At 33.7% G+C, this 18,473-nt stretch overlaps 2 protein-coding genes, 1 non-coding gene and 1 pseudogene across 3 annotated transcripts; 1 reads left to right on the forward strand and 3 right to left on the reverse strand.

Annotated features, from left to right (window-relative positions):
- Window positions 1–1,770: 1,770 nt before the first annotated feature.
- Window positions 1,771–2,858, reverse strand: LOC130504259 (GDSL esterase/lipase At3g50400-like; annotated as a pseudogene).
- Window positions 2,859–3,054: 196 nt separating this feature from the next.
- TRNAD-GUC (transfer RNA aspartic acid (anticodon GUC)) lies at window positions 3,055–3,126 on the reverse strand. Its single transcript has one exon. It is a non-coding gene; the product is annotated as a tRNA-Asp (tRNA).
- Window positions 3,127–4,304: 1,178 nt separating this feature from the next.
- Window positions 4,305–7,513, reverse strand: LOC108853222 (protein JINGUBANG-like). Its single transcript, XM_018626665.2, has one exon. It carries the CDS (start codon window positions 7,316–7,318, stop codon window positions 5,924–5,926), a length of 1,395 nt encoding a protein of 464 aa, XP_018482167.1. The 5' UTR covers window positions 7,319–7,513; the 3' UTR covers window positions 4,305–5,923.
- A 7,095-nt stretch (window positions 7,514–14,608) lies between these two features.
- On the forward strand, window positions 14,609–17,285 carry LOC130504258 (UPF0481 protein At3g47200-like). Its single transcript, XM_056998857.1, has 3 exons — window positions 14,609–15,555; window positions 15,773–16,296; window positions 16,733–17,285. Exons 1-3 carry the CDS (start codon window positions 14,963–14,965, stop codon window positions 17,155–17,157), a joined length of 1,542 nt encoding a protein of 513 aa, XP_056854837.1. The 5' UTR covers window positions 14,609–14,962; the 3' UTR covers window positions 17,158–17,285.
- The last annotated feature ends 1,188 nt before the right edge of the window (window positions 17,286–18,473 follow it).

Genomic DNA, 18,473 nt, shown 5'->3' on the forward strand with positions numbered 1-18,473 from the left:
GAACGAAAAAATATTATCAAATTTGAAACGAAATTAGATAATATCCAAAAGGATTTACCATTTGGTATCTAGAAAACCATATCCAAACTTTATCTGAACAAAATATTTCGAATATTCGAATGTATTTAAATTATATTTATATACTTCAATATTTTAGCTATTTTTCGAGTTAATATCCAAGATATAAGCTATTTAAGTTGTTTAAAATATTTGAAATATAAAAAAATAATCAAAAGTAAACATCTAAATTAGATAAACAATAATCAAAACACAAAAAAATACTTAAAATATATATTTATTCTTCATCTAAATATTCAAGTTAAACCTATTTTAATTTTTAATTTAGGTACTTTAGCTTACATTACTCAAATTTACATGTTATATTTTTTTAGATTTAAGGATATTTAAAGATATATAAATTTTGAAAATTTAAAAATAATTTAAACGGGTTACCAAGCCCGCGAAGTTCCAAATCCAACCGGAACCAAAGTTTATAAATACCCGAAAAGAGGTAGAATCTTTAAACTCGAAAATCTCAAACCCGAATAGATTTTAACCGAATTCGAATGGATATCCAAATACTCATCCCTCGCTTAGTCAATATAAAACGATCAAATATTATAAATATACTATTTAGTATAAATAAACAAAAACTAAAACTGAAAATTAATACCCGTGCGATCGCACGGGTAAAGATCTAGCGAAAATATTATTAGGAAACTGTGACAGAGGGAATCGGATTCGGAGGCCGCAATCAGAGGAAAATGTGTAATAATAATTATTCACGTCTTGTCCCAACCCTTCCCATCATTCTGTCTCTCTCCGCAATTTAAAAAAAAATTATTATTCCTTAATTTTTTTTTAAACATAACGACTTCGCAGGTGCACGTCAAGAAAATGCCCTTCAAAACATAGGATGTGACTAAGACAAATGACAAATCAGACGTATACTTTAAAGTGAAGTTTTCATACTGGTCTAGTCCATTTGTATATAAGTGAAAAAGAGTTACAAACAAACTCGTAAATACGTATAATTAGCAGAGACAGAGAGAGGAAACGGTCAAAGAGACAAGAGTGAAGCTGTCGGGGAGGGTCGAAGGAGGAAGATAAGCACGCGCAGCCGGAGGAAGATGATATGACCCACATATGAACCACCATCGATTTCAACGACTTCTCTCTCTCTAGTCGCTTTCACACCCGAAACAGTGGGGAGAGAGAGCAGAGAAGTGTGGTTTGTGTGTTGTGGTGTGCCATGTGGGACGATTAGTATTGCAGCCGTCCTTTCGTTGTCGGTCATTGGGTCAGGCCGGTCCTTTCAGATCATACTACTGACACCCTCTCCCTTATTCATCTCTTTCCTTCTTGTCTTTTCTTCCTCAGTCCTCTCTGTTCTCTTATATTCCGTTTCTCAACAACCTCTCATATGAGGGCGTTTTTGTCTTTTGAATGTGCATCAAAGAGGCTCCAGTTTCGTCTTTTCCTTGATCACGGCATGTTTATCTGCGATCGTTTGAGCCCAACGGTCCAATCTTTTTCTTACTTCAGTTGCCCAAATAGTATTATAACAACATACAACTGAATTTTTCCTTTTGCTTTTCAAAATTTATTTGTTCTTTCTTTCGTCAATAAACATGAGTTGCTCAATGTCGATTCATTCTTCTAGTAGAAACAATATTATGTTCTTTTGTTCATACAAAAAACAAACATTATGTATTCAGCAGTAATTTATAACCATAGATAACAAAAGAAAATGAATTGAAATTACAATTTTCAACAAGGAAATATACAAAAAGGGTCACGAAGGTGAAGAAGATTAAAAAGGAGTAACGAATTTGTCAGCAATGAGTAGATTAGCAGCTTAGCGGAGATGGTACGTGTCCCAAAATACATGCTTTGACCGGTCCGTACAGAGGCTCTAGGTTGGTCCACATGGTAATTTCCCTCCCGTCACACAGCAACCCATCACTCGCCGTCCTAAACCCTATTTATCTATTTCCAAGAATCAATAAAACTGATAAAATCACATTTTCTAATTTGTTAAATATTAGTAGAATTCTGATAGGAAATCCTAAAACTAGTATGATGAATGATGGTAATGTGAAGTTGCAAAGAATTATATTATATATATTTCCGTTTTTGTAAATGAATGAGCCCAATAGTCAAGTGTTATGCTGGATGTTTTAGAAGGTCGATGAATGAGCCCATATTTCCATGTCTAGAGATCATAGACGTTGGCATAAACGAAGTGTGCGTCTTTTAACTATATCTTTCAGTTCCACCAGCAAGAGATCTTTAAGACGAGCATTGTACTGAGCTAGATTGTTTGTCAAATCAACACATTGCTTATCCTTCAGCTGCTTGGTAGATTTTTGGTATGTCGGAGCTACATTCCCCACCACAAAATTTACGAGCATTCATTGCATATAATCTCTATAAATTTCCGTCCCAAAAAATAACTAACATCAACAATTTTAAAAAGTCTTAATCTTTCTAGCATACCTTGAGTTGGTCACGGAGATGGTTAATCACATCCTCAACAAAAGTTTTAGGAGTTTGTGTTAATCTTGCTTGAGCCACAACAAAACGAACTAGATAGTTGTTGAGAAAATCGTTTGAGCCAACAAAATATATGGTTTTTCCTGATGTATAATATTTGGCTTATCTTCATCAAAAAGCTTATCAAATTGCTAGAGTAATCGATTATATGTCTACTCCTATTCGGTTTGCCTTTACAATGTTAATTTTGAACTTTGAATATATATACAACAATCTATTGCAAATTTGTGAACACAGTCAAATATGGAACTGTGCATAATTTGGTTGCCCTATCTTTTCTCCTATAAACAACAAAACAGCATTAAAATAAACATTAGGACTAAAGAGTCTTTAGCTCTATTACATCTCGATTTTATATTGGTTTTATAGATCAGTAGCTGGGCTTATTATAATTGGGCTGACTAATCACTTGGACCAGTTTTTCTAACTCGACCGGTCAGATTGAAGGATATCAAACACTATTAAATGAAAACAAAAATGAATTGTCGAAAAAAAATTCGCCGTTGCCGGGGATCGAACCCGGGTCACCCGCGTGACAGGCGGGAATACTTACCACTATACTACAACGACTTCGGTGTTCATGGCTAAACAATTATAGAATTCAAACATTCTATTATAGTATTACTCTACAACTTTAGTGAAGTTTTTTCTTGTCGGAACTTTAATGAATCTATATCCTCAGAATATTCAAAACATCTTATAAAGTTAACTTAGAGCATCTTTATTGGAGGTATTTAGTAGGGTATTTAGGATAATTAAGCATTTAAAATAAATCAAAAAGAATAATAAACCCTGAAGACGTCACTTATTTTCGGTTTATAAGAGACCGTATTTGGGGACACGTGTAGACAAAAGAGAGGAGAGAGGAGCGTGTGTGTTTCGGTTTCTTCTCTCCACATCTCTCTCGACTCTCTCGACTCCTCATCGATCTCTTCCCTTTGTTTTGGGTGAAAACGTTGTTTCAGAGGGAATGATCTCCAATACTCGACACGATTCACCAGCCCTGTTAATGAAACCGTCACCGATTTCTCTGCTCTTCTCCCTCGCAGAATTCAATCAAGAGGAAGAAAGGGTTTGCATTAGATCTTTCCAGAAGCTTCTCTATTTCTCAAACTGCCGGTTCCTGTAAGTTCGATGGCCCAAGCCTCCACCAATTCATCTCCAAAGCTCAAGCTTCCCTTACTGCTCCACAAACCGAGTCTGAGTAAGTCTTCTATGGAGGCGCTTTGAACATCTTAAAGCTCTGTTTTTGAAAGAACTGGTGTTTAGCCAATTGAAAGTTTTGAACTTTAAATGATTTAAAGATCTATTTTAGTTGCAGTAGCTATGTGTTTGCTCACCAATCTATAAAATGTGCAAATTTGTGTTCTTTGGTATTCAAAGTCTCGTTTGCTCTATGACCTTATAATTGGTGTTAGCTATTGATTAGTTAATCAACAACCCTTAAAGGTCTTGAAATTTAAATGATTAGAGTTCCATCAATTCATAGAGTGTGCAAGTTTGTGTTCGTTGGGCGTTCAAAGTCTGGACCTTTACATGCTATTACTAACACCTTAAAGCTCTGTTTTTGAAAAAATTGATGTTTAGCTATTGAAAGTTTCAAAATTTAGATGATGTAGAGTTCCAATTTAGTTGCAGTAGCTATGTGTTTGCTCACCAATCCATAGATTATGCAAGTTTTGTGTTCGTTGGGGGGTTCAAAGTTGGACCTTTCCTAATATATTCCTGGGCTATGTCTTGCTCTTAGGTACACACCAGATTCCAACATTGCATCACCATCAAAAGACCTCCTCGTGGCTATCTGTCCACAATGGGTCCAGCATGATTTGGTAAAATCTACAACATCGTGTGGCATGATTAGTGATTTGTTTACTCTTTAATGTTCCCATTGATAAGTAATCCCTATCTACAACATGGTGTGGCATTATTAGTGATTTGTTTAAGAATCCAAAACTTTGTGAGGTAGTTAGAATGAAAAGTTCACATTGTTTTTTTTTTAAAAAAAAAAACCTAAATAAGAGACTCCCAATGGAGCACAAAAATGTTCGGGTCTCTTAATGTTATCTCTTAACTCATATTTTTTACTTAAAAGTATTAAAAAAGATTAAGAGACCCTAAATGTGTCTTTGGGATAATGATGCTCTTAGAATACCGATTTGGTTCATTCTATGAGTAAATTTGTTAAATTCATCTAACAAAAGATTGATTTCTAAGAAATTATAAAATTCGTTGATTGATCCAAAACAGATTTTTCGTGATGTTTAAATTTTTGCTCGACTGTTTAATCTATTCGTATGCTGCATCATAACTTTTCTTGGACTAAAATTTTCATGTTTTTCTGATAGAAAATGTTATTTGAATATATTCATATGAATGTTTATTTCAGTATTGATCTTTCACTAAGAATGGGTAGGTCTGACTAAAAAAACTAAACACATATATAAGTTTTGAATCGAAACCGAGAAATTTGAACCTATACACAATTTGAACTACACAAAATATTCAAACAGACTATGAAGGTGGTAAAAATGTAATGTTATTACCCGAATTTGAATAGGTATTTCAAAAATTCCAATGAGAACCCTAAAATAAAGATCTGAAATAGTAAGTGAAGTAAATATTTAAATATTTTAAATACTCAATTCTATGGTTTATTTTAATATAATTTCTGAAAATAAGCATTTTACAAACTCATTTTAATATTTTATTTTATATACTATCTAAAAGTATCAGAATCTGAAGTAATAACCTGAATCCAAAATAAACATGATTACAAAATGAATTTTGGAATGAGTTATAATTTAAATATGAACCATAATCTTTATTAATCAAACCAATTCATACTTCAATAATATCTGAAATTTTGTCTATGAGAATGAATCCAGAAATTTTAAAACTCAAAAAATCTTTAAGAACAGTATTATCAATGGTTCCTCGTCATTAGTATCTCACGAGTCACGACACAAAATAAAGTAAATAAATATCTAAAATATTTATATATCCGTCAAAAATATCTCATTTTGTGATATTTTGAAATACTTTTAACTGGGTATCTAAACATTTGAAACACTCATTTACTTTCTTTTGTATCATAAATCCTGAGATACTGATGGTGAGAAACCATTGATAATGCTGTCCGAAAGAAAGTCTTATGAAAACTTATATTATCCCTTAGCTTTATGATTTATGCCAAACACTCGATCAACTAGATGAGATGATATTCAGATAATTAACGAAATTTAATGAAATTTTTTAAACCACGTTAAAGTGAAATAATTAACGAACATATTTTAACATATTAAAAAGAAAAAAAAGTATATGGGGTTACACATACAAAACGAAACAAAACTATTTTTTGAGGGGTTGTTCATTCTCTCCCTTTACCCGAGAAGCTAGGAGCCACCGTTAATTCAGTCGGACCATCAAACGGATCCGATGACTGGTATTCAATCGGCGGCGAACTCTCCGACACACGCCACATCTTCACCGACCTATCTAAACTCCCACTGTACACGATCCACCTTTTCTCACCTGAAGACGATTCTTGATCTCTCTCCACTGCCATACACTTCACCGGACCCGCATGTCCCTTCAACAACGCAATACACACGTGCTCTCCTCCTCCTCCTCCTCCGTCTCCACCTCTCCCGTCACCACGTTCCGGTCTCCTCCAAACGCGGATCCCAAGATCAGCCGAGCCACTGAACAACAAGCTCCCCGCTGCCACGAGGCAGAGCACCGCGAGCTTGTGCCCCTTCAAAACGCCGCCGTTTTTCATGTTGTTATCCCTCTCCCAGAAGTTAACGGTTCCGTCAGACGAACCGCAGTAAACCAACGTCGCGCTCTGATCAACCGCGATCGCCGTGACGGCGCAGTCTTGCTTCAGCAACGTCTCGGAGAAGAAATGCTTCGTCTCCTTCGCCTGGTCCTCTCTCCTCCACACTTTGACCGTACCGTCCGCCGAACCGGAGAAAACCAAACCGTCGAAACCCGAAACGACGGCGTTCACGGCGTCGTCGTGGGCCTTCACCGACTCGAGGCACCTCAGGTCCGAGATCCTCCACACTTTGAACGTCTGGTCCCACGACCCGGAATACAAAAGCTTCTTGTCTTCGCTCAGCGTGAGGCACGAGATGGCGTCCACGTGTCGGAACCCCTGAGCGCTGGTGCTGGTCGGGTTCTTTCTCATGAAACTGAAATAGGAAGAAGGCGTGATGGAGTTTCTTAGGTAGTCTCGAAACACCGGCATGGTGCCTATGCGACGGAAGATGTTTGAGTCTTTAGACGAGACTTTCCACACGCGGATCTTCCCGTCTTGATGCCCCGTGAAGATCTTGTCTCCGGCTAGGACAATGGCTTTGACCAAACCGCTGTTGGATTTGAAGCTCGAGAACTCGGTTTGGTTTTTCCAAACCCTAATGTTCTTGGAGTCCGATCCCGTGTAGAGTAGGTCGCCGGAGGTGGCTAGAGAATAGATGTGGCCTTCTTCGCGGAAGAGAGAGCCCATGAGGATGTTGGGTGAGTAGTTTTTGGGTTCTCTCGTGTGGGAGGCTGTGGACTTTATCCCCGAGTGGGGAGGTTCCAGGTCGGTGGGATCGACGTGTGCGATCCATGGGGATTTGGATAAGGGAGAAGTTGAGCCGATAGAGGGAGAAACATCGACGTATGTTATGTCGTATATGTCAGGATCTGGATCAGTATCTACGCTCTTGAGTTTTGGAAAGTTCTGGCTGGTGTCTCTGCTTGAAGCCTTGTGATGCATTTGAAGAATTGAAGAAGAAAAGATTAAGGCTTCTCTGGCTACGTACGAAAACGTCTAAAAGAAGAAGAAGAAAGATTGGAGACGATGGTGCATGTCTGGAATTTATGGATAGTAGTTGTACGTGCGTTCTATATATAGTTAATTCAAACATTAGAACCGTTTATATCGGAGAACTCTCCATTGGTGAAGGATTATACGAAGTATAGCTTAGTTTTATATAAGTCTCTTTTCTATTATTAAGTTTTGTTATGTATCCCATGGCCCTAAGTGAATTACTTTCTGGAGATCTGTTGAAAAAAAATCAGGCTAAACGGTTTGCTGATTATGTAATAGAAAGTTAGTATACAGAATTTTAGGAAACGAAATATATATACCTTGGCTAACTTATTGGATTACCAGTTTGAGGGTTTCGGAGTATTTGATTGGTTGGACAAACAATTTGAATCCAAATACATCTTTTAACATCAAAATATGCATATATCTTTTAACATTAAAACATGCATGCATCTCTAAAAGAAGACAATTCTTTTTGTAACTGCTAAAAGAAGACAATTTATACAAGAAAAAAGTATGCAACAAATTACAACTTTTAATCATAAAATATCAAATGGTCAATTAGTTCAGAGTAGTCCATATAAATATCAAATAGGAACTTTTAATTTTACATCAATACATTCAACAAAGAATGAAAAACTTAATTGTTTATCTTACCAAGCTTGACAGTTAAAACATGGGAAATTATAACTTTACCTCAAATTTGATACTAATTTTCAAATTAACCTTTAAATGATAACCATTATTATAAATATCTTAATTTTATAATGAAAAAAAAACAAATTAACCCTCATAAATTCTTTATAAATATTTAAGAATTATTTATAAATTAAAAGACTATAAATTCAACCTAACTATGTACTAAATACTAAACTCTAAACAATAATCACTAAACAGTAAACCTAAATGTTAATGAATTTTTGAACGACCGTATTTTTTTAAAAATGATATCCAACTTAGTGTATTCCAAGTAATCTATCCTATTACAAGTGAAGTACAAATGGGAAATAACTTTAATTTTTCCACAATAATTACAATTCATGTCACTGTAATTAAAACAAACAATTAATGATTAATTTAAATAATAACTGGATTGAGATTATGCCGGAGAGGTCACTTACCAAAAACATTACGTTCAGGTTCAATCGGTTAGTCTCGGGTTTTAGTGATTTTTTAAATATGAATATTTTAAAACCTAAATTGAATTGTTAAATCTCCGGACTAACCTGTATAATCACAATTGGGTTGAATTTAAAAACACTGATTTAAATGCAAAAATATTTCAAATAAACACTCTTTAAAAATTACCAAAATATTTGTTAAGTTATTAGTGAAATTTTTCATCGTAAAATATTCCGCGCTTCCAAAGCGCGGATCAAGATCTAGTTAATGATTAATTTAAATAATAACTGGATTGAGATTATGCCGGAGAGGTCACTTACCAAAAACATTACGTTCAGGTTTAATATTTTATACATTATTCAAGAGTTTTATATCTTATACAATAATCATTTGAATTAAACTTTATCAAGACACGAAGCCATCAAAATTATTATTGTATCTGCCCAGTTTAATATATTAAATCAAATTCTGGTGGCAATGGTCTAGACTTTTTTCTGAAATGTTAGTCTCGAACAATTAATATAATATTATACTAAATTTTAAAATTAATCATTAATTGATTTTTAAAATTGAAGAATATGAACACTTAGTTGACTCTTAACAGGTTAGTTCAGTTTACACCTAGATTACAAAATGGTTTTTATAAATATCTCCTAGACATTATTTACGAAATGATTTGTTATATATTTTCTCTACGGTCCCTCTTACAAAGAAAATGTAAGAAGACTACTAAAATTGATGACATGACTACAAATAGAATTAACTTTACAACTTATTATATATTTTATTTCCTTATTTTCACTTATTTTAATTACTTTATTAATTTCTCTTTACAAAATAATTCGAAAGTATTAATTATACAATTACAAAATAGAACTTACCCATTTAAATTATTATATTATCTTCTTTACATTCTTTTTCACACTTTTAACTACTTCATTAATTGTTTTTATCATAATAATTCAACGTCATTTATTTTATGTGTTAATCATAATAATTCCAAATGTGAATGAAAAACATTTTTTTTTCTTTACATAATCATTTAGGCATATATATTCACGTATTCATTCAGGTAATGATAGGTTTTTTAAGATATCGAATTTTTGGGTTTTGAAATTAAACTCTCTTTGGATATTATAAATTTTTGGGTGGAGCTCAAGTCGGGGTTTTAAGGTTCTGGTGGATTTGGTTTGGATGTGTAAGAACCTAAAAATGAAGAAAAACTTATATGTTTAAAAAGGTCATTAATCAATTTATAAGAAAATAAAATAAAATCAACACCCGTACGGACGTGCAGGTCAAACTCTAGTTTCTCTTAAAACATTCGTCTGCCAATATTCAAGAGGGCTTGCCTGAAACTGCAAAATACCAAGTATACCAATGATCTTAACACTTAATTATTTTTAATCATTTTCATTTTCGTAAATTTTGTTTCACTTAATGCCTTTGATTAATTTTCATATAATTTATTAGTAGAATTCAAGCATGCATAATGCGTGCTATTCAGAATTATATAAGGGAAGGCATGCCCTATTTAAAGTCAATACAATAATATCTAATAAGATAATTTGCAAATTGTGATCTGTTGTCTATATAAAAATTATATATCACACATACCAACACAAAATCAAGCAATCGATCAAACCAGGTATTTTATGTTTTTATATAATGAACAATAATGTAATCTTAGAGACAAGTTTGGGGAGGGGGAGCTGAGTACCCGATTCGGTCTACATATGCGAAAGCATTTCCATATACAGTTTATATATTCAAATTTTATATCGAAACGAACTAATTATAACCTGTTTAAACATACTTTGACCATGTTCTATGAGTCATCTATTTCTTTGTTCATAAACCGTAGCAATTAAAACGATGTTGTTATGTTTTTTTGTGAAACAAAAACTAAATATATTCTCTTTTTGTCTCATTTCACGAATCTTCTGCATTGCGAGGAGTTTTCGATTGCTCATAGAATCACATTTTCCTCTTCATCTTCAGGTATGTAAATTTATAAGTGATGTGCTCGATTGATGGACTAAGCTCTATTTTTGCAATTGAAATCCACCGCAAATGGTTACTTTTACTTCTTCAAATTTAAATCTGATGTGAAATTTGTGCAAGAATGAGTTCAAAATTGAAACACTGTGGTGATGAAGGAGAGAGAGGCATGCCTAAAAGTTGTAGATGTGGAGAAACTTCTTTAATTAGAACTTCAAAAACCTATGAAAATCCAGGGAGGCTTTTCCATTGTTGTCCAAATGGATCAAAAAAGGAAAAAAACCATTTGCTTAAGTGGACAGATGAAGCAGTTGTCGAAGAGATTGATGATATAAAGGACAGCTACGAGAAGAAGATAAAAGAAATGAATGACGTTATTGTTGAAATTGAGAAGGAGATTGAAGAGATGAAAACTACCGTCTATGGTTGTGATAAAGAGTTTAAAGATTTCGTTGTTGAGGTTCGAAGCTTGAGAAACATAATTGTTTGTGGATTTACCATGTTTATCTTCTATTATTGTGTTATAGCATTATATATGTAAACAATGTCTTTAAACCTCACGCGGACACTGGAACGGATGACATTCCGGGTCACCGGATCGACTACGAGTGAATCGCGAGTTAATATATAAATTAATTTTATTATATAATAATATATTAGCTATGAAAATAAATATATATAAACTAAATTTAAGTATTTTCTAATTTTTTATAAAACATAAAATAATAGTTGGATATTTAGAAAATATTAACTTTAGTTTTTATATTTTATCTTCATTTGACATCTGAAAAAAATATCAAGATTTAAAAATGCATAAATATTTAAATATCCAATGTGAATGATAAAATTGAACTTTAGATTTAAAATACACCCAAAGTAAAACATCATTAAAAATTATCAATAACAAGAATAAACTAACACTAAATTAAATCAACTAATTTTGGTTCTTTTTATCATTGCTCACTTCATTTTTCCAAGTCAAAAACTATAAAAATAGTTAGTAAAAGTTCTTTATTGGTTCAGCCATTGGTTCAACCGGTAATCGGGTTCCAGAATTTAGTGGATTTTTGCGAGTTTTATTGGGTTTTTAAATATTGATTTTTTAGAAAATCCAAACCAAATTTATCTTCGATCACTTGGTTTACTGGTTTAACCGCGAGTATGATTCAGGTTTCAAAACACTGCATGTAAGTTAACTGGAATTAAGGAAGCAACAAACAAGTTGTCATTGCATTAAACCTACTTAGAAAATTTGGATATTCTTCTTTTTATTATAGAATAAGGGCATTACACAAGTGAAAAATCTTTGTGGAATACTGAATATGTAATACTAGTGAGTTCTTTTGGCCAATACTTTTAGGTTCATGTAGCTAAACGACCTTAAATATAACAGACATAATATATCTTTTTAGATTATAGCACCCGAGGAGGATTTTGTTTTTAGTTTATGATTCGTTTTATGAACTTCTGGCCCAATAAGTAGGTCTAGCTTAAATGTTGAAACATGAAAATACATGTAGGAATCACACAACATGTAAATCGCTAATGTCCAAATCAAAGGTACCGTAAAATTTGCTTTATCGCCGGTTCAACTAACCGTGCTTTAAACAGTAACTTTACTGCTTGAACAAAATACAGTAAAGAGAGCGGAACAAGTTGTTGATACGAAAACTTAGCAGACTCAATATGTTTGACCTAAAAACAGAACAAGTTAAGTGAAACTGAATGTGTGGGTGGTCTGGATCTTTCTTTTACTCTGTTAGAGTTTGATGAGTCACATTAGAGGACATGGCTTCTTCAGGTGCACACCTTATTAGGCTAGTATACATGGAAAAGGTTAAAGACATAAGCGTGAATGTTTCTTTTAGTTTTATCCCTCGCTTAGAAAACTCTCAGGCTGATTTTTTGGCAAAATCAGGCCTTGCTCGGTTAGCATTGTAATCCGGAACTGCTTTTAATTTAATGCAAGTATTGATTAACAAAAAAAGCGTGAATGTTTTATAAGAAGAGTGGTAGCGAATCAAGCAAAATTTCTTGTACTTAAAATATAACCTTCTATTTTAATAGGTGGGATTAGTAATATGAAGAAACCAGAATTGTATTGTCAAAAAAAAACAACTCGTTTTATTTTATAATGTATAAAGAAATTATTATTTTTTGTACGAATTAATACTATTTGTTAAACAATTATAATTAATTATGAATTGTAACTACATCCATAGCAAGTGACAAAGAAAATGACCAAAATAGAGAAAACCGTGCAAGTTAAAGAAAAGAAGCCTTAAAAACTCTCTCCTCTGAAACCTTAAAGCCGGCCGCTGCCGCCTCGCAGTCGTCGGATCTAGTCTTTATCATCGTGTTTGTTATGTATTCTCTCGGTTCTCTCCTTCTCCTCTTTTAAAAGCTTTTGTGTTCACGAAAAAGTCTGCTACGTTGCATGCTCTTTTGCTTAGTTCAAGAATTCCGGCTAGTCATAGTCTTTTAAAGTCTTTGCTCTTTTACCGACTGAATGTTTGCTTTTAGGTTCTTTGAAGGAGTATTAGTGTCTAGGATATGTTTCAGTTGTTTGTATGAGGCCCATGTGTTTTGGATTTTCGGTCCCCTATGTTGGGTTTAGTTTCCGGGGAGATCTATGTGTTCCGCCGGCTTAAGTGTTTTAACCATGTATGTTTCAAATGTTATCAATGAAAACAAGACGGGAAAAAAATTGCATCCATCACAAAAAAAAGGTTTTTACAAAATAAAACTTGTACTCCCTCCGTTTCAATATAGATGATGTTTTAAAGGAACTATTTTATTTCAAATTAATTATATGAGGTTTTGAAAATTTAAGGTAACTTTAACTTTATTGGAAACTTTTCAACCAATTAGATTTTATAATTTTTTTTATTATTGATTAACTGATTTTAATATTATTTAGTTAAAATATTTTTAGAGAAATTTATTTTTCTTAATCTTTGTGTACTATAATAAAACATCAAGTATTATGAAACGAATGAGTATTTGTTTCATGACAGTAAATAAAACAACTTAATCATATGCTACTTGTATGATAGTATCATAAATGGTACTTACTGTCAATCACTCACTTATATAAATTTAAGACTCCATAAATGATACATACAATAACTCTTCATTTCCTAACCACTTTGGGACGACCTTTGAAATCTTACATTCATACACCTATATGGCTATATACTCTTTTCTATAAAAGAGTAAAGACTCGTTTAGGTTAGGAATCATTTAGTGATATCTATTAGTATCTAGCTCCCGAAATAAATGGTACTCTGATTATTTTCTTGCACCCCAATAATAGATATTTGTTTTTCCTTTTTCTGTAGGTGAAAATGTATGTTTTTTTATTTTCTTGTTTTTTTTTTTTTTCAAAAGAATCCAATTACTTCTCAGACTTACAAGCTCACCACCTCTCAGTTTTCTGTTCGGTACCAAAACTCTCTTCTTGAATATCATACCTTTCGAACAATGCATATAGACTCGGCAATGACATAACATCCTACATTAATTTTTATGGACAATCTAACAGATTCTCCCGAAGATATTAGTTGGTATCATCGAGCAGTCGCTATAGAGTAATTCTGAAGTTGCGAATATGTCTAATTAGTAATTAGCTATGTCAGGAAGTTGTTTTGTTTCCAACATCATCGATATTTATTTATCTCAGTTCTGAAGTTACATTTATACACCTTGGTTCTTCGGTGTTATAGCCAGAACTACTTCAGAAAATCAAATGCTTGGAAGATGAACTTGAAAAACAAATACTTTGATAACCTTTGTTTGTCTTTCTAAATTTGTTCTGAACATGGAAGAAAATACCGCGTACTTATAAAAAAATACCACGTACTCGATGCAAATATTGTTTTCCTAATTATTTTCACATTTCTTCTCATGTATTGCACTTTTCCTTTGAGCATGTTACACAAATTTTGTTAAGTCTTTTTATAAGAGTATAGCGTCTTTATTTTTAATAAGTGTTTTGGTGTTTAAATCTCACTCGTTGACTTTAGAAATCACAAGCATTTATGAGTGTCTTATTATACGAGTAGGAAATCTTTATACGAGATTTGTAGTTTGAAAAATAAGCAAACACATGGCCAAATCACAGCTTTAAATTACTTTCAGCAATTTATTTGACAGTTCACTGTTATACTCTCGACTTATCCCTCTCGCTCACATGATAAGATCATAACCATAAATCATAACCAAAGTAAACCAAGAGTGACGTGGTCTGAGATGTGTCTCCTATATTCTGGGATTGTTTCCCACTTCTTCACGTTCCCTATTTGTTTAGTAGGCAGTTATCAGTTGTACTTTCTATTGTATTTAAGAGACTATTGTCTTATGAAAAGATATGAAAAGAAAATTGGAGTAAACTTTGTGTTCTTGTTCTCTTAAGTCTTTGGGACCTATCATCACACTCTCCTGAAACGAATTCAACTAGCAAGAACAATGGTTTTGGTTAATCTTCACACCGATGGTCAACCAATTATCATCAACAGATACCTGTTGACCTGGTACTTGCTACGCATGAGAGATCAAACAAGAAACCGACAATCTCAACCGGTCCTTGGTTTACCGGGTATTAACACACTGGGTGAAGACCATGGCTTGCAGAACCAAGAGCAGGAAAGGGAAGAATGGGTGATTTCGGTAAAAGGTAAGATGGAGCAAGCAATAAGAAACGGTTCCACAACAAGTTGGGACAAGCTCTGTATTTATAGAGTTCCACTTCACCTGCAAGAGAACGACAAGAAGTCCTACTTCCCTCAAACCGTCTCGCTGGGTCCGTACCATCATGGCAGCAAACATCTTCTGCCCATGCAGTTTCACAAGTGGCGTGCTGTTAACATGATCATGGCACGCACCGGTCACGGCATTGAAATATATATTGATGCCATGAAAGAGCTTGAGGAGAGGGCTCGTGCTTGCTACCAAGGGCCAATTGCTTTAAGCGTTAATGAGTTTACAGAAATGCTTGTTCTTGATGGCTGTTTTGTTCTTGAGCTCTTCAGGGGAACTGTGGAAGGATTCCAGCCAATCGGGTAAGCCTAAATAAACTTACGGTTTTGTCTTGTTACTTGTTGTCTAATGTTGATTCCAGTTATCTATAATTTTGAATTTTATTATTATTTTGATTTTTGGCTATCTTTTAAAATCATGTTAATCGCACAGTTATCACAGTTGTCATAGTATCTAGTATATTAGTGATGATACGATTGCACACTTGTTATTATTGTTATTATTATTTTGATTGAGCAGATATGCACGCAACGATCCTGTTTTCGCCATGCGGGGATTGATGCATTCAATTCAACGTGACATGGTTATGCTGGAAAATCAACTACCTCTCTTCGTCCTAGACCGGTTATTAGGGCTACAACTTGAACTTGGTACAACGAACCAAACCGGTTTAGTGGCACAAGTAGCCGTTAAGTTCTTTGATCCACTAATGCCAACAGGAGAGGCCTCTACCAGACTGGACCCGTTAAATCTCAAGACCTGGCTGAAAAGATCCTTGGACTTACTTGGCGACAATGGTGAGTTGCACTGTCTTGATGCTTTCCGTCGAAGCCTCCTCAAGTTTAGTTATACACCGAATCCAAGGTCTGAGGAGGATCCACTCCCCTTGAACCTGGTGGACAAGAGACAACAACAACTCGTACATTGCGTGACGGAACTAAGAGAAGCTGGTGTTAAATTCAAGACAAGGAAAACTAACCGGTTTTGGGATATCCGGTTCGAGCACGGTTGCTTAGAGATACCCAAACTACTAATCCATGACGGTAAGTCAACGTTTTCGTTTATTTATTTCTAGCTTTTTAGGTTTGTAGTTCATTCCACATATATGTTTTACTATTTAATTGATTTCTTTATACATCATCGACTGAAACTTGTTACATCTATTTAAAACTAATTTATTTAATAAAAATACAATTGGCTAAACAGTTTCTGATAAAATTAAAGTTATATAATTTTGTGCAAACAATATCTATTATTAAACAACAAAACATTTCTAAAACATCATATACATTGAAATGGAGGGAATATTTGTTAAGAATAATAATGTGATATCTTTTTTTTTTGTCAATATAATAATTTGATATCTAGATTCAGAAAAAGGGTATTCCTAGTCATGTAGCCTCACGATCAACTTGCTGTTGTTGTTTTTTTTGTATAAAAACTAAAATTTCTATGGAACCCTCCTTGTGTTAATTGTAGGTACCAAATCACTCTTTTCGAATCTTATAGCTTTCGAACAATGCCATATTGACTCGACCAAGGACATAACATCGTACATAATTTTCATGGATAATCTAATAAATTCTTCTGAAGATGTTAGCTACTTGCACTACTGTGGTATTATTGAACATTGGCTAGGGAGCGATGCTGAAGTTGCGGATTTGTTCAACCGGCTATGTCAGGAAGTGTTTTTCGATCCAAAAGATAGTTATTTATCTAAACTGTCTGATGAGGTTAACTATTACTATAGTCGTAAGTGGAATGCTTTGAAGGCTACTTTAAAACACAGGTACTTCAATAACCCTTGGGCATATTTCTCATTTTTCGCTGCAGTGATTCTGCTGGTGCTCACATTAGTCCAGAGTTTTTATGCTGTTTATGCTTATTACAAGCCACCTTCTTGACATTATTGGTCATTTTATTTTTCATTTCAGTTCTTGTTTTTCCAATAAGTTGTATTTTCTTCTATGAAAGAAAAAACAAACAAAAAATGACGTAACATTTTTTTTTTCAATAAGTTTGTGTAAGAAAAACAGATTAAACTGTCTTTGGATAATTTTTTGTAATACTAATAGTGAAAATTTCAAAAACTAGGTTACAGAAAACAGTAATATACTCTTGAATCTTAACTAGATGTAGGAAGAACAAAGAGAGAGAACAAACTTTAAGAGACTGATGGCTGAGTTTTGGATCTCCATATATCGTGTAAAAGGAAATATTTTGGGATTGGATACATTGTTGGGTTCGAGGCAAATTGATTTCTCTTTATTTGGACACTAGTTTGCATGTCTGACCACTATCTAATTGGTTGGTCTTTTTTATCGATATGATGACATCTACCAATATTTGTATTATGATGCCACGTACTACCTTCTGATTGGTTCCTGATTCGAATAAGTTACACAACTAAAATTTGTCTTTCAACAACTTATTAATAAGTGAAACATTTACGTCATAGGACAGTTTCATGTTTTTAATTACAAGATGGAGCACTTTCCACTACTAAGGTAGTTTTTTGTAACAGCTTCCCACTTGTTTTAACTAGCTGTCACAACATAACCTAAAGCACTACCCCATTTGCTAACTATGTCTTTTGTTTTAGCGGGAACATTTCTCCACCCTTCATCTTTATTTTTTTTGGACGGTGTAGATCCACTCTGATTTTTTTTGACAAGACTTATATCTACCAAATCTAAACTATCCGATTACATCTTTCATTTCACCATCCTACAGTCCAGATTTTCTGGGTTTTTACATCTCACAGTCCCTTTTCATCTTCGTTGTCTCCTTCATTTGAATGAAAAAAAGAAAAAAAAAACAAAATTTCAGAGATACTGCATATTCCTCATACGGATTGCGGCTAGAAATTGTTTGTTCTGCTTATTATTTCTGTCATCTTCTCAAATCCAACTTTAACCTCTTTTTTTACAATTATTTTTGCAAGTTATAATGTTGGACCATTGCATGGTCATCCCTGGTGAATGGACCTCCGTCGGCTCGCTCTCGGAGTTTATGTCTACATTTATGGTGTACATCCCATGTAAACACGATTAAACTTAACGTGTACATTCACAGTAATATATGTTGTCCATTTGTACACTGATAGTGTTTATGTCTATATTTATGGTGTACATACCAACACCGTTGGTGTCCACGTGTACATTAATAAACATGCAAAACATGCATGATTTGTTGTATATGTGTGTCTCGATCGCGTTCC

The sequence above is a fragment of the Raphanus sativus genome, unplaced genomic scaffold (assembly GCF_000801105.2).
Source record: "Raphanus sativus cultivar WK10039 unplaced genomic scaffold, ASM80110v3 Scaffold1458, whole genome shotgun sequence".
NCBI classification, from domain to species: domain Eukaryota; kingdom Viridiplantae; phylum Streptophyta; class Magnoliopsida; order Brassicales; family Brassicaceae; genus Raphanus; species Raphanus sativus.

Coding starts and splice junctions, on each gene's coding strand:
- LOC108853222 (XM_018626665.2), bottom strand. CDS start 7,318: ATGCATCACAAGGCTTCAAGCAGAGACACCAGCCAGAACTTTCCAAAA.
- LOC130504258 (XM_056998857.1), top strand. CDS start 14,963: ATGGTTTTGGTTAATCTTCACACCGATGGTCAACCAATTATCATCAAC. Junction 15,556..15,772: donor GAAGGATTCCAGCCAATCGG/GTAAGCCTAAAT, acceptor TTGATTGAGCAG/ATATGCACGCAACGATCCTG. Junction 16,297..16,732: donor CAAACTACTAATCCATGACG/GTAAGTCAACGT, acceptor TGTTAATTGTAG/GTACCAAATCACTCTTTTCG.